At 38.2% G+C, this 12,883-nt stretch overlaps 2 protein-coding genes and 1 pseudogene across 5 annotated transcripts in view; 1 reads left to right on the top strand and 2 right to left on the bottom strand.

Annotated features, from left to right (window-relative positions):
- Nucleotides 1-9,348, bottom strand: part of LOC116272414 (N-acetylgalactosamine kinase-like) — a 129,917-nt gene extending 120,569 nt beyond the window's left edge. Inside the window, exon 1 of one of the 2 annotated variants that reach the window (XM_031661152.1) lies at nucleotides 9,033-9,348. In XM_031661152.1, coding sequence (XP_031517012.1) covers nucleotides 9,033-9,052 — 20 coding nt within the window. In that variant the 5' untranslated portion in view covers nucleotides 9,053-9,348. The remainder of the gene's footprint in view (nucleotides 1-9,032) is intronic. The other variant, XM_031661149.1, reaches the window with a different exon arrangement.
- Nucleotides 6,403-9,026, bottom strand: LOC101017373 (annotated as a pseudogene). Its single transcript, XR_001904351.2, has one exon. The product of XR_001904351.2 is annotated as an NADH dehydrogenase [ubiquinone] 1 alpha subcomplex assembly factor 4 pseudogene (transcript).
- Nucleotides 9,349-9,392: 44 nt separating the features above from the next.
- Nucleotides 9,393-12,883, top strand: part of LOC116272413 (COP9 signalosome complex subunit 2) — a 32,749-nt gene continuing 29,258 nt past the window's right edge. The window contains exon 1 of one of the 2 annotated variants that reach the window (XM_031661146.1): nucleotides 9,393-9,524. In XM_031661146.1, the coding sequence (XP_031517006.1) occupies nucleotides 9,471-9,524 (54 nt within the window). In that variant the 5' untranslated portion in view covers nucleotides 9,393-9,470. The remainder of the gene's footprint in view (nucleotides 9,525-12,883) is intronic. The other variant, XM_031661147.1, reaches the window with a different exon arrangement.

The following is a 12,883-nucleotide window of genomic DNA, read 5'->3' as shown; positions in this document are numbered from 1 at the left end:
CTGCATCTAGTATGTATTCCATGATTAAAATGAAATTGAATAAACAAAAATTTAGATTCTGCAATTAGAAGTTTACATTTCAAGCTTACAGTGTACATTAGCCCGATCAAATTACAGACAAATTGCCCCAATTTAAAACTATATTTTGTCTTTTCCTTTTTATTTCTTTTTATTTCCTTTTTTTTTTTTTTTTTTTTTGAGACGGAGTTTTGCTCTTGTCACCCAGGCTGAGTGCAATGGCACAATCTCGGCTCACTGCAATCTCTGCCTGCCGGGTTCAAGCGATTCTCCTGCCTCAGCCTCTGGAGCATCTGGGATTACAGGCATGCACCACCACGCCCGGCTAATTTTTGTATGATTAGTAGAGATGGGGTTATAACACATTGGCCAGGCTGATCTCGAGATCCTGATCTCAGGTGATCCACCTGCCTCGGCCTCCCAAAGTGCTGGGATTACAGGCGTGAGCCACCATGCCCAGTCTTCCTTTTTATTTCTTAACCCAGAAACTAAATATAGTACCAAGAATCTTCAAACAAGACAATTCTTTCCTCACCTTGTCATAACCATCCAATATTGCCCACCTCAATGCGGAGCTGATTATGGTTATTATCTTAAGCAATTTTTTCTTTTTTTTTTTTGGAATACATTTGCTAAGGCTCTCCAGTGACTGACATAACTGCATCTACTGGTTGTCAATTGGCTTCCGCTCAAAATAATACTTAGGCCAAAGTAGCATACTTTGGGGTGGCATATTCTGAACCCCTTCAATGCTTAATCATACTCTATCAGCATATTCTTCCTATGTTAACTATAGAGATGAAAGATATAATTGCAGTCTGGAGCATTCTGAAGGCTTAGTGTAAGTAGTTGTTGGTTCCCTTAATCCTGCCTCCATCTCTATAAATCGTCCCTTCATTAAACACTTTTCTGTTAACTCCCCTGAGTATGCTCTGAGTTTTCTTTCCAGACCTTTATTAATACAAAAGGAGTCCTCTTGTTCTGCTCTTCTAACACAGTGTTCAGTTTCCCCAAATTAATATAGCAAAAAAAAATTGAAAAGATGATTGGTCTGAAAGGATGCCAAATCATAAACCTGTTTGGTATGACTCAGCCAAAGCCAGTGAAGAGTCATGAATGCTAAAGTGTACTTAAACACATCACATTTTCACTGAGAATTTTCTATAAGCAAGGCATATGCTGCGTTTCAGAGGATTCAGAAGTAAGAAAGATAGTTGTGTCCTCAAGGAGTTTTCTGTTTAATAATGAATGAATGGAAATAATTGTAATACAAGATAGCATACAATTATGAAAAATATATTTTTAAAGGATCAAATTATGCTGGCAATTAAACTGTCATTGGATTTTTGACAGAGATGTCAAGACAACTCAATAGAAAAAGCATATCTTTTCAACAAATGATGCTGGAACAATTTGATATCCATATGCAAAATAATGAACCTCCACATTCATTCACACTATATACGAAAATTAAATTTGAAATGGATCATAGACCTAAATATAAGAGGTAAAACTATATAAAACTTCCAGAAAAAACATAAGTGAAAATCTCAGTGCCCTGGAGTATGACAAAGATAAATACAACACAAAAAGCATAAAGAACTCTTACAACTCAACAGTAATAAGATAAACAACCCAATTTTAAAAATAGGCAAAATATATTTTAAAAAGATTTCACCAAAGAAGATACATGGATGACAAATAAGCACACAAAAAAATGTTCAACATTAGTCATTAAGTAAATGCAAATTAAAACTACAATAGTATACTGCTACATTCCTGCTAGAGTAGCTAAAGTTAAAAAGATTGACCATACTAAATGTTGGCAAGGACGTGGTGGAGCAACCAGAACTCTTATGCACTGCTGTTGGATATGCAAAATGGTAAAACCACTTAGGAAAACAGTGTGAGCGTTTCTTAAAAAGTTAAATATATACCTACCATATGACCCAACCATTTCACTACAAGATATTTACCTGTATTCACATCTATTTCTGCATAACAATATTACTACAAATGTAGTAGTATAAATAAATACACATTTATTGTCTCACAATTTTCTGTCCTCTGTTTTAGAGTCTCACAAAGGCTTATCTGAGGCTCAACTGGGGAAGGATTCACTTTCAAGAGCACATGGCTGTTAGCAGCATTCAGTTGCTTGTGGGTTGTCAAATTAAAACCACTTTCTTTTTTTTTTTTTTTTTTTCTGGCTGGCTACTAGCCAGATGCCACCATCAGTTCCCTGTTGTGTCGTCCTTCCCAACATGGGCACTTGCCTTCCTCAAAGCCAGCAAAGGAGATCATCTTTCCTATCATGATTGACTTAACAATCTTGTATAATGTAATCATGTATGTATAATCATGTTTATCACCTTTGCTGTAGCTTATTTAGAAGCAAGTCACAGATCCCACTCACACCCAAAAGGCAAAGAATTATTCAAGGAAATAGAATGGGTTAGCCACCATAGAGTCTGTCTACCATAAATTACCCCAGAGAAACAAAACATATGTCCACACAAAAACTTGTACACAAATATTCTTAGCAGCTTCATTTATACTAGCCACAAACTGAAAAACACTTAAAATATCTATTAACAGATAAATGGGTAAGATGAATTGTGTAATATATCCATGTAATGAATATTCAGCAATAAAAAGAAACAACCAACTGATACATGCAACAACCTGGACAAATCTCAAATCTCAACATAATTATACTAAGTGAAAGAAATCAGGAAAATGAGAGTACATATTGCATGATTCCATTTATACAAAATTCATGAAAATGTAAACTAATCTATAGTGACAAAAAGTAAATCAGCAGTTACCTAGGAAAAGTTAAGGGGGAGGAGAGAAATTTCTGCAAGGAATCTGTGAGGAAACTTTTGCAGTGATAATATGTTCATTATCTTGTGTCATGATAGTTTCACAGGTGTATATGTATGTCAAAGTTCATTAAATTCTATACTGTAAGGCTGGGAGTGGTGGCTCATGCCTGTAGTCCCAGCACTTTGGGAGGCCAAGGTGGGTGGATCACCTGAGATCAGGAATTCAAGACCAGCCTGGCCAACGTGGCAAAACCTTGTCACTAGTAAAAACACAAAAATTAGCTGGGCATGGTGGTGGGCGTCTGTAATCCCAGCCACTAGGGAGGCTGAGGCAGAAGAATCGCTTGAACCCAGGAGGCGGAGGTTGTAGTGAGCCGAGATCGTGCCACTGCACTCTAGCCTGGGCAACAGAGCAAGACTCCATCTCAAAAAATAAAATAAAATAAATAAATAAGTTGTGTACTTTAAGTATGTGTAGCTTAATTTACCTTATTGAGGTAAATGAAGCTACTGAATAATACCTCAATAATTCCAGTTTATGAAAATACGCTTTAAAAACATAGGATCCACTTTCAACAAGGGCACCATGTCACACAAATGCACTCTGTTGAAATTACAATTTTCTATTATTCACCATTGAATAAAATTAATGTCAAGAAAAAAATAGAATATCTTAACCATATAAAGTATTCAGGATAGGCTATGTGAATGAGGTCACATTTACATGGATTTTTTAAGGACAGAAAAAGATTTTGATGTGTGATACAGAAAGATTAATCTATTAACATGTTTATTTATCCAACAAGCACTTATTAGCACCTGTGTACTCAAGCAGCATGTTCAGCACAATGAAGACCTTTTCAACTGCTGTTACTAAATTTCCAGACTGGACTTAATAAATTTGGTCATGGCCAAGGAAATTCTATTCAAAATTTGGCTGCCATTCACCCAGTCTTCCTACTTACCAGCCTATTTGCATACTTATTTTCCCATTGTAGGAATAAGGCACTACATTTAAAAGCAGCAAATTATGTAATATATTTACATGTAAATCAATATGCAGTTACATGTATGTGATCAGTATTCATTTGTTAAGCATATTATCCATTTTGCAACTGCTATCTTGAGTACAAAGTAAAACTATGAAACTTTGATTACTCTGAGCAAATAAACCTCTTAACTACCTCGGGATCCTATTTTCTCTTTTGAACAATTACAAGTAGAATAACCATGTGATTTATTGTCCAACTTCTGAAAGTGATGGGTGCTCTTAACTATTTTTTTTCTGAGATGGAGTCTTGCTCTGTCACCAGACTGGAGTGCAGTGTCACAATCTCAGCTCACTGCAACCTCCGCCTCCCTGGTTCAAGCGATTCTCCTGCCTCAGCCTCAGGTAGCTGGGACTACAGGTGCGCACCACCACGCCCAGCTAATTTTTGTATTTTTAGTAGAGATGTTTCACCATGTTGGCCAGGATGGTCTCAATCTCTTGACCTCGTGATCCACGCACCTCGGCCTCCCAAAGTGCTAGGATTCCAGGTGTGAGCCACCACACCCGGCCTGGGTGTTATTACTATTATGATGGGTCAACAGTACTAAACCAGATCTGTCCCAGGAAAACAGGGATGTACAGTCACCCCAAGTTTAGGGAGTTTTGTTTTGTTGTAAAGTTACAAGTATAGGTTTCTGAGCTCCACTCAGAACTACTGAATCAGAATCTCTACTGTGGGATTTGGGAAGCCTTAGACTGTAAAGTGATATCATTAAAGGCTCTTCCAATTCTAAGTTCTACACTTAATATGGTAATTTTGAATATAAACTGGATATTGAATGATAGGGAATTATTATTAATCTTTTTTTTTTCTTTTTTGAGACAAACTCACTCTGTCGCCCAGGCTGGAGTGTAGTGGCACAATCTTGGCTCACTGCAACTTCCGCCTCCCAGGTGCAAGCGATTCTCCTGCCTAAGGCTCCTGAGTATCTGGGATTACAGGCATGCGCCACCATGCCTGGATAATTTTTGCATTTTTAGTAGAGACGGGATTTCTCCATGTTGGCCAGGCTGGTCTCAAACTCCTAACCTCAGGTGATCCACCTGCCTCAGCCTCCCAAAGTGCTGGGATTATAGGCACAAGCCACCATGCCTGGCAAATATTATTAATCTTATATGTAACAATGATGTGATTATATAGGAGAATGTTCTTATTTTTAGGAAATACACATAGCTGCATTTAGGGGTGATGTGTCATGATCCTCCTTTCAACTGATACAGGGAACACACACATACATACAATCAAACCTGATAGTGGGTATATACATGTCCACTGCACTATTATTTCAATTTTATGTATGCTTGAAATTTATCATAATAAAACATTGAGAAGAAAAGACTGTTAGGGAAAAATATTTGTATTTATGGGTGAGAACACATTATTGTCACAAATACAACTTAAAAGAGCTATGACCAAAAAGATCTCAATTTAAGTAATTACTAAAAAAGAATCAAGCCTGTAATTTCTCTTCTTGGAACTTGGAATTCTTTCTTTCGGTTTTTTTGTTTGTTTTATTTTTATTTTATTTATTTTATTATTTTTTTTTGAGACAGAGTCTTGCTCTATTGCCCAGGCTGGAGTGCAATGGTGCTATCTCGGTTCACTGCAACCTCCACCTCCCTGGTTCAAGAGATTCTCCTGCCTCAGCCTCCTGAGTAGCTGGGATTACAGGTGCCCACTACCATGCCTGGCTAATTTTTTTTTGTATTTTTTGTAGAGACAGGGTTTTACCACGTTGACCAGGCTGGTCTCGAACTCCTGACCTCAGGTGGTCCATCCACCTTGGCCTCCCAAAGTGCCGGGATTACAGGCGTGAGCCACTGCGCCAGCCGGAATTATTTTTTAAAGAATAAAATTTCAAAGATATTCACTGCAGAATTGCTTAAAATAGTGTTATTTCTGCAATACTCTGAATGTATAACAATAATGGCATGAATTATGGTGCACTGGTACATTCAACGAGGAATTATTACACAGCCACTAAAATAATTAGTATTAGGCATATATTTTAAGACTGGGCAATGTGGTTCACACCTGTAATACCAATACTTTGGAAGGTTGAGGTGGGAAGATTGCAAGACCAGCCTGGACAACATAGTGAGACCCCTGTCTCTACAAAAAAAAATATTTTAAATTTGTCAGGAACAGTGGCAAGTACCTGAAGTCCCAGCCACTGAGGAGGCTAAGATGGGAAGATCACTTAAACCAAGGAGTTCAAGGCTGCAATAAGCTATGATGGTGCCACTGCACTCCAGTCTGGGTGACAGAGCAAGATCTTGTCTCTAAATATAACCAACCAACCAAACATTGACCTATGCTGCTATATAGATGCAAAAAGAATCCAAATCTATATCTATGCTTAACTACATAACATTTGTGGATTCATGTGGATAGAACTGGAAGTTTACATGGAAATGCTACCTATTTGAAAAGCGGTTTTTCCCCTTTATTTCATTTTTTCTTTATTTTGAATTCTGCCAATGATTTTGCGTAATAGTAATGTGTTTTTTTAATGGTATGGGAAGAAATCCTTTATCATGTGACACCATATAACAGCTGCCTAACCACACAATGTAGAAATGAATAAAGATGGCTCAGAAATAGAGTGTACTAGTATTAGTGACTCAACTAGTGACCATTATGACAAATGGAATAAAGTTTTGACTGATTTACAGGAGTTTTAAAATGCATTTTATATTGAGTAGTTATTTGTTTTCTTAAAACAATTATTGTATTGAACTAAAAATAAACTAGGTAGTTTGTTCACATAATAAATCTATATTCAAAGACATGCTTACAAATTTTCCACTTAGTCCATTTTTCTGTTCTCAGCATTACTACAAATGCCTCATTCTGTCATCACGTTGAATTCTTTAGCATCTTCTATATCATTTCCAGGGGCATCTCTGGGAAGTAGTGATGCCTATCTTCCCTCAGAAGCAAACTGATAACCCCAATGTACCCACAATTCACACTTATTCCCTTCTCTGAGGTGTGCTGCTTTTTGGCACATCAGAAAAAACACACTACTAGGATTTGAAAAACTAAGTTCTGGGCCTGGTTAGGTCATAAACTACAGAAACCTTAGGTCATATATCCTTCCCCAGTTTGGGGAAGTTTGTTTCTCCACTACAAAAAAAAAAAAAAATCGTATTTCCTTGGTCTTTTGTATTCCTCTACTATTTCATTTATCTCCATGATAACCCTTAAATTTAAGCAAGGCAGCATTATGTTCATTTTATAGAAGAAATTCAATCTCAAAAAGGATATAGTCTCCCAAAGATCCCACAAGTAGTAATATATGAGGCAGAGCTAAACTCACACACTCTTACTCAAGATCCTAGTACTGGTACATGCTGTACTAATAAGTTTGCTAAAATGGATGAAGCAGCAATTTCTCAGGTCCCTTCCAATGATCCTGTTCTCTGCTTCTACTTGCTATTTTCTCTCTCTTCTCTCAACTAGTATTAACATCCGAAACTATGTATAAAATCCCCAAATTTCATTTACCATGGTTTTTTTTATTTAATTATTCTTTAAATTTTTCTAGTTCCATGTTAAATCCAGAGAAATTACTTTTTCGAAAGTTTCCACTATTGCCTCCCTCTCTGAAGGCCATGGGACTTACCTATTTATCAAAGCAGAAATTCCCAACAGTTTGTAAACACCACTAATTACTTTTTATAACTGTAAAGGCAATTATTCCATACTTAAAACCAATTCAAAATAAAATAAATCCTCAATACTTCTTATTCCCTGGGGTAGTAATTTTAATTAGATTCTATTGATTCGTTATTTTCTCCTATGTGCCTTTATTTGGGAAATATTGTTAGTCTACCTTACGATTGAGTCTCTTTCCCTAACAAGAAAATGTCAGTCTTAAGAGTCAGGAAAGCTTTTACTTTCACTATCACATATGAAGAATGAACTAAACACCTAACTTGGAAAGGAAAACTTAAATGAGGGATTCAGGACACTTCCCAAGGGGTCTTATGACCAATTTAAAAGTTGGTGTGATGTGTCTAAAATAACAAATTAACTCTTTTACTTAAAATAAAGGTACAGATGTGTTGATAGTCATGGTAACATGTACATATGAAATATGCCTAAACTAAATTAAAAGAAAACAAAATACGGTCCATGGCAATCTTGAAAATTCAGGGAGCTCAATAAATATTGAGTATGCTCTCACAATGAGAGCATGAAACACTTGGTAATTAACATAATTTAATATGCAAAAATGAGAAAATATACAGGATGAGGGATGAGGAGTACACATAGGAAATTTTTGTGATTTTCTTCATTTTGATTTTATTGCTTTCTTGTCTTCAGGAAGGAAGATTTTGACTTCAAAAGTAACAAAATATTTAAGAAGGGAATTCACATCTTTCTGTTCTAAATTATATTCTTGCACTCTTTTCTCAGCAGTTCATGTTTCTGGATAAAGTTTATGATTACTGAAAAGTGTCAATGTTTCTACAATGGAAATTTTGCCTTTGGGAATGCTCTTAATATTTATCATATCAAAGTGATGGCCTTTCGGCAATCTGAATTCCTTTGGCTCCTGACGTGTTTCAGTAGTTTCCACCTGCACGGAAGACAGAGGATCTTTGGAATCAACATACACATATTTTAGAAATGACAGCAGCTTGTCATGTTTACGAGCAATCTCTCCCTTAATTTCTTGATAGACTCTAATCCGCTCTGACAGGAGGCTGTAGGTAGAGGGGTGCCTGGGAGCGGGAGAGAGCTTCTTGTTGCCGACTTCCCGTTCGCTCGGTTCTCTTGAAATTCCTATCCCGCGAGTCACCGCAGCCCCCATCTCCTCATAACATGGTGCCCTCGGTTTCACCGTAACGTATTTTTTTAAAAAACCAGTCGTTGTTACCTTAATTTGGTCCCAAGGGTTGTAAAGGTAAGTTTATAATTCGTTGAACAACTAAGTAAGATTTAAGGCAACTCAACTGATAGCTGCATACCTAATTTGGGATATCCATAGAATTGTTTTGTCAGCTACAAATATAACAAGCATTAAGTGTAAACTGTGTTGCTGAAAAGTACTCCAAGTATCTTAGGAACACCCACCGCAATGTGTGGGCTAAATGCACACGTACAATGAAAGCAGAAATAATACCTGTCATATAGGACGGGCATGTCAGCCTTTTCTCCGCGAAAGGCTTCTGATTCTAAGCTGTCTCTTACTTTCACCGGAATGAGACGCTTCCGGAGTCCGAAGCAAGGGAGGAGACTGCTCCCTTACGCAGGAGGCTGGAAACTGCTCTCTACGAGCGCAGTTTCTGACGCCCTTTGGCTGAGACCCGCAGCACCTGACGATGTCCGAGTTGCTAGGTTTAGTTGCTAAGGCACCAACCGCTTCGGAGGAAAAGGGGGGCGGTGCAGTCTCTTTTGGAGTCGTAGCGAATCATCTAGAGGTCGAGATAATTGGTTCCGGCAGGAAACAGCTCCTCTAAGAGGGACGGGAAGACGGAAAGAAGCTGAGACTGACGCCTCTGAGCCGCGGAGGATTGTGGGAGGAGGTTGTCTCCAATTTCTCCTCCCCCTCCCGGCCAAGATGTCTGACATGGAGGATGATTTCATGTGCGATGATGAGGAGGACTACGACCTGGTGAGGCGCAGGGAATGGAACTCTGGGGGTGGAGATGTGTCTAGTTTTCGGGGTCCGGTCTGGACCGGCCGCGGCCTCTCCCCGTAGAGCATGTGCCGTTTCCAGACTCTCTCAGTGCAGTGACAGGACTGGTTTACCTCCTCCCTGTTCCCGCACCGGGCCCGGGCCCTGCTTCTCCAGCATGGGGGAAGGGAGGTCAAAGCAGGCAGCGAAGGGGGTCCCGGGCCTTGCGCTCCGAGTCTGAGCGCCTCTTCGGTTTACACGGATGCCCCGGCCCCAGGCGTTCGGTCTCTGTGCCTCATGCCTCCCCACGGCGCGAGCCGCCTCGGTGACCATGCTGCGGTGTAGGCCCTGGCTTTGCCCTTTCGGGCCCAGCGTTCGGGCCCCCACTTCTTCACACTTGAACTGAGCGTTCAAATGTGCGAAATGCTAGAAGTCTGAAAACTGGGGGGGTCCTTACTGCTCCCAGGCCTGACCGCGAAACGCAACTTGTGAGTCTCCTGGAGACGTAGCTTAAATAGCCTTGTCCAGGGCCGGTTTTGGTGCGAGGTAAGTGTGTAGTGGAGAGTTCAGAGCAAGGATAACTGAAAAAAAGGTAGTTGCACTACTTTTTCAGTTCTTTATAAAGAAAAGCTGGGGAGGAGGTTTTGCATGTGGTGTTTTTGGGGGACGGGTGTGAGGTAATTGAACCCATAGCTTTTCCCTTAGAAATTTTCCAGTATACAAAGTTTAAAACAGCAACAGCATAGAAATAAACGAATTTATCTGACTGAATGGAGATTTTTAAAGATTCAGAGCTTCATTTATTAGTGGATTTACAAGTTTGAATAACGTTTGCTGTTCAAAAACATCGTGTGAAAACTCTGAAAATTATCTTGACCCAGAATTAACGTCAACTTTGCTTTGTTTCTTTATTTTGGGGGTATTTCATATGGTTCTTTATGGTGATGCTGCATTATCATAAAGTTACAAAAGAGATGTTTTGGGACGTCTGACTCATTTTAAGTGCCAGAGATTGTCAAAATATTAATACATTGTTTTGAATTAGTCTATAACTTCGTGTGTATTTTCAGTTTTTTGCATTTTAAAATAAGGCACACTTTGCAAAAGGGAGAACGGAAATTCTCGCTATTATCTGAAAGTCATAGTAGAGATTTTTATAATTTTTAAAATTAAATGTGGTTTCGCTAATAGTTATGGTTTCTACCTTACATTTTAGTTTGTGCAAGCCAGTTGTAGGCAGTGACTTCAGTTCATTAATATGTATCTATCCATTTTTACTTATTACCTGTTTATTCATATTACAGGTGTTTTGTTATTATCAAAATGTTTCTTTTAAATATGCTTGTATTTTTTTAATTGATTCATAGTATTTTGTACATATTTATGGGGGGTTACATGCACAGAATATGTAATGATCAAGTCGGTATTTAGTATATCCATCACCTTGTGTTTTTATCATTTCTGTGTCTTGGGAATATTTAAAGTGATCTCTTCTAGATATTTTGAAATATAAAATACGTTTTAACCATAGTCACCCTTCCCCGCTATCAAACATTAGAACTTATTCCTTCTATCTAACTGTTGGTTTGTACACATTAACCAACTTCTCTTACTTCCCCACTCCTCTTTCCCCCCACACCCTTCCTATCATTCTACTCTCTACCACCATGAAATCAACTTCTTTTGCTCCCACATCTAAGTGAGAACATGTGATAATTGTCTTTCTGCGCCTGGCTTATTTCACTTAACCTAAATCTCCAGATCCACGTTGCTGCAAATTGACAAAATTTCATTCTTTTTTATAGCCAAATAATATTCCATTATGTATATATACCACATTTTCTTCATCCATTTATCCATTGCTGGACACTTAGATTGATTCCCTGTCTTTGCTGTTACGAGTAATGCTGCAGTGAACATGGAGTGCAGGTATCCCTTTAATAGACCTATTTTCTTTCCTTTGGATAAACCCAGGAGTGGATTGCAGGATCTTATGGTAGTTCTACTTCTAGTTTTTGAGAAATCTCCAAATGGCTATACTAATTTACATCTCCATCAACGGTGTAGAAGAGTTCTGTTTTCTCCACTTTCTTGCCAGCATTCTATTATTTTTGGTCTTTTTGATGAATAACCATTCTAATTGTGATTTTGATTTGCATTTCTTTGATGGTAGTGATATTGAGCTTTTTTTTTTTTCATGTGTATGTCGGCCACTTGTATGTCTTCTTTATTTATTTACGCATGTGTATATTTTTAGAGATGGGATTTTGCTGTGTTACCCAGGCTGGGCCCAAACTCCTGGGCCCAACCAATCATCCCGCCTCAGCCTCTTAAGTAGCTGAGACTACTGGCACTTGCCACCGTGCCCAGCTGTATGTCATCTCTTGAGAAATTGCATTTGTATTATTAGTTTGTGTTTGTAGATGTTTCTGCTTATCTCCTTCCTAAACAATAGTCTGTTGGATACATAACTTATTAGCGCTGTGATTAAGTTGATCATCTTTGAGAATGTAATATAGTAATAGCAGTGAGAATCTTTTTGTCTCGTGAAGTACTTGATTAACTTTTGCGAGATTTTTTATTAAACATACAATGTTTTAACTTGGCCATGTTTTCCCAGCCTTTTAGGGCCTACACTACATGAGCAGTATAATGAAGTTGAATATATAATTGCTTTAACATTTTTTTTTGAAACGGAGTCTCACTCTGCTGCCCAGGCTAGAGAACACTGACACAATCTCAGCTCACTGCAACCTCTGCCTCCCAGGTTCGAGCAATTCTCCTGCCTCAGCCTCCTTAGTAGCTGAGATTACAGGCGCCTGCCACTATACCCGGCTAATTTTTTGTGTTTTTATTAGAGGCGGGGTTTTACCATGTTGGTCAGGCTGGTCTTGAACTCCTGACCTCAAGTGACCTGCCCCCGCCCCTCGGCCTTCCAAAGTGCTGGGATTACAGGTGTTAGTCACCACAACCAGCTGTGTCTTAACTTTTTTATGTCTTAAAGTAAGATTTTGCACTACTACATAATAAAATGAAATGTTGGAGTTTTCTGTTGGGTTTTTTGTTTTTCTTCCCCTAGCATTCTATTAAATAACTCTTCCTCCCCCATCTGTCTCTCATCAGGTGTCTAATTGTAAAATTATTTATGATTAATTTACTAACAGTTAAAACTTTTGGTGGCATAAAATTTGTTTAGTAATTTGGTTTTCATTTCCTTAAATCATATATTTAAAAAAAAAAAAGATGAAGGAGGTTAACATTTCATGCTTTCCTTTTGCCAAAAGAGTTTTTCTTTTTTTAAAATACTTATTTTGTCTGGGATTTTTTTTTTTTTCCTGTTTGTTAGTATTTTTAAA

The sequence above is a fragment of the Papio anubis genome, unplaced genomic scaffold, assembly GCF_008728515.1.
Source record: "Papio anubis isolate 15944 unplaced genomic scaffold, Panubis1.0 scaffold101, whole genome shotgun sequence".
Lineage (NCBI taxonomy): Eukaryota > Metazoa > Chordata > Mammalia > Primates > Cercopithecidae > Papio > Papio anubis.
Note: the sequence above shows the minus strand (reverse complement) of the source record. Positions and strands in the feature narration are given on the sequence as shown.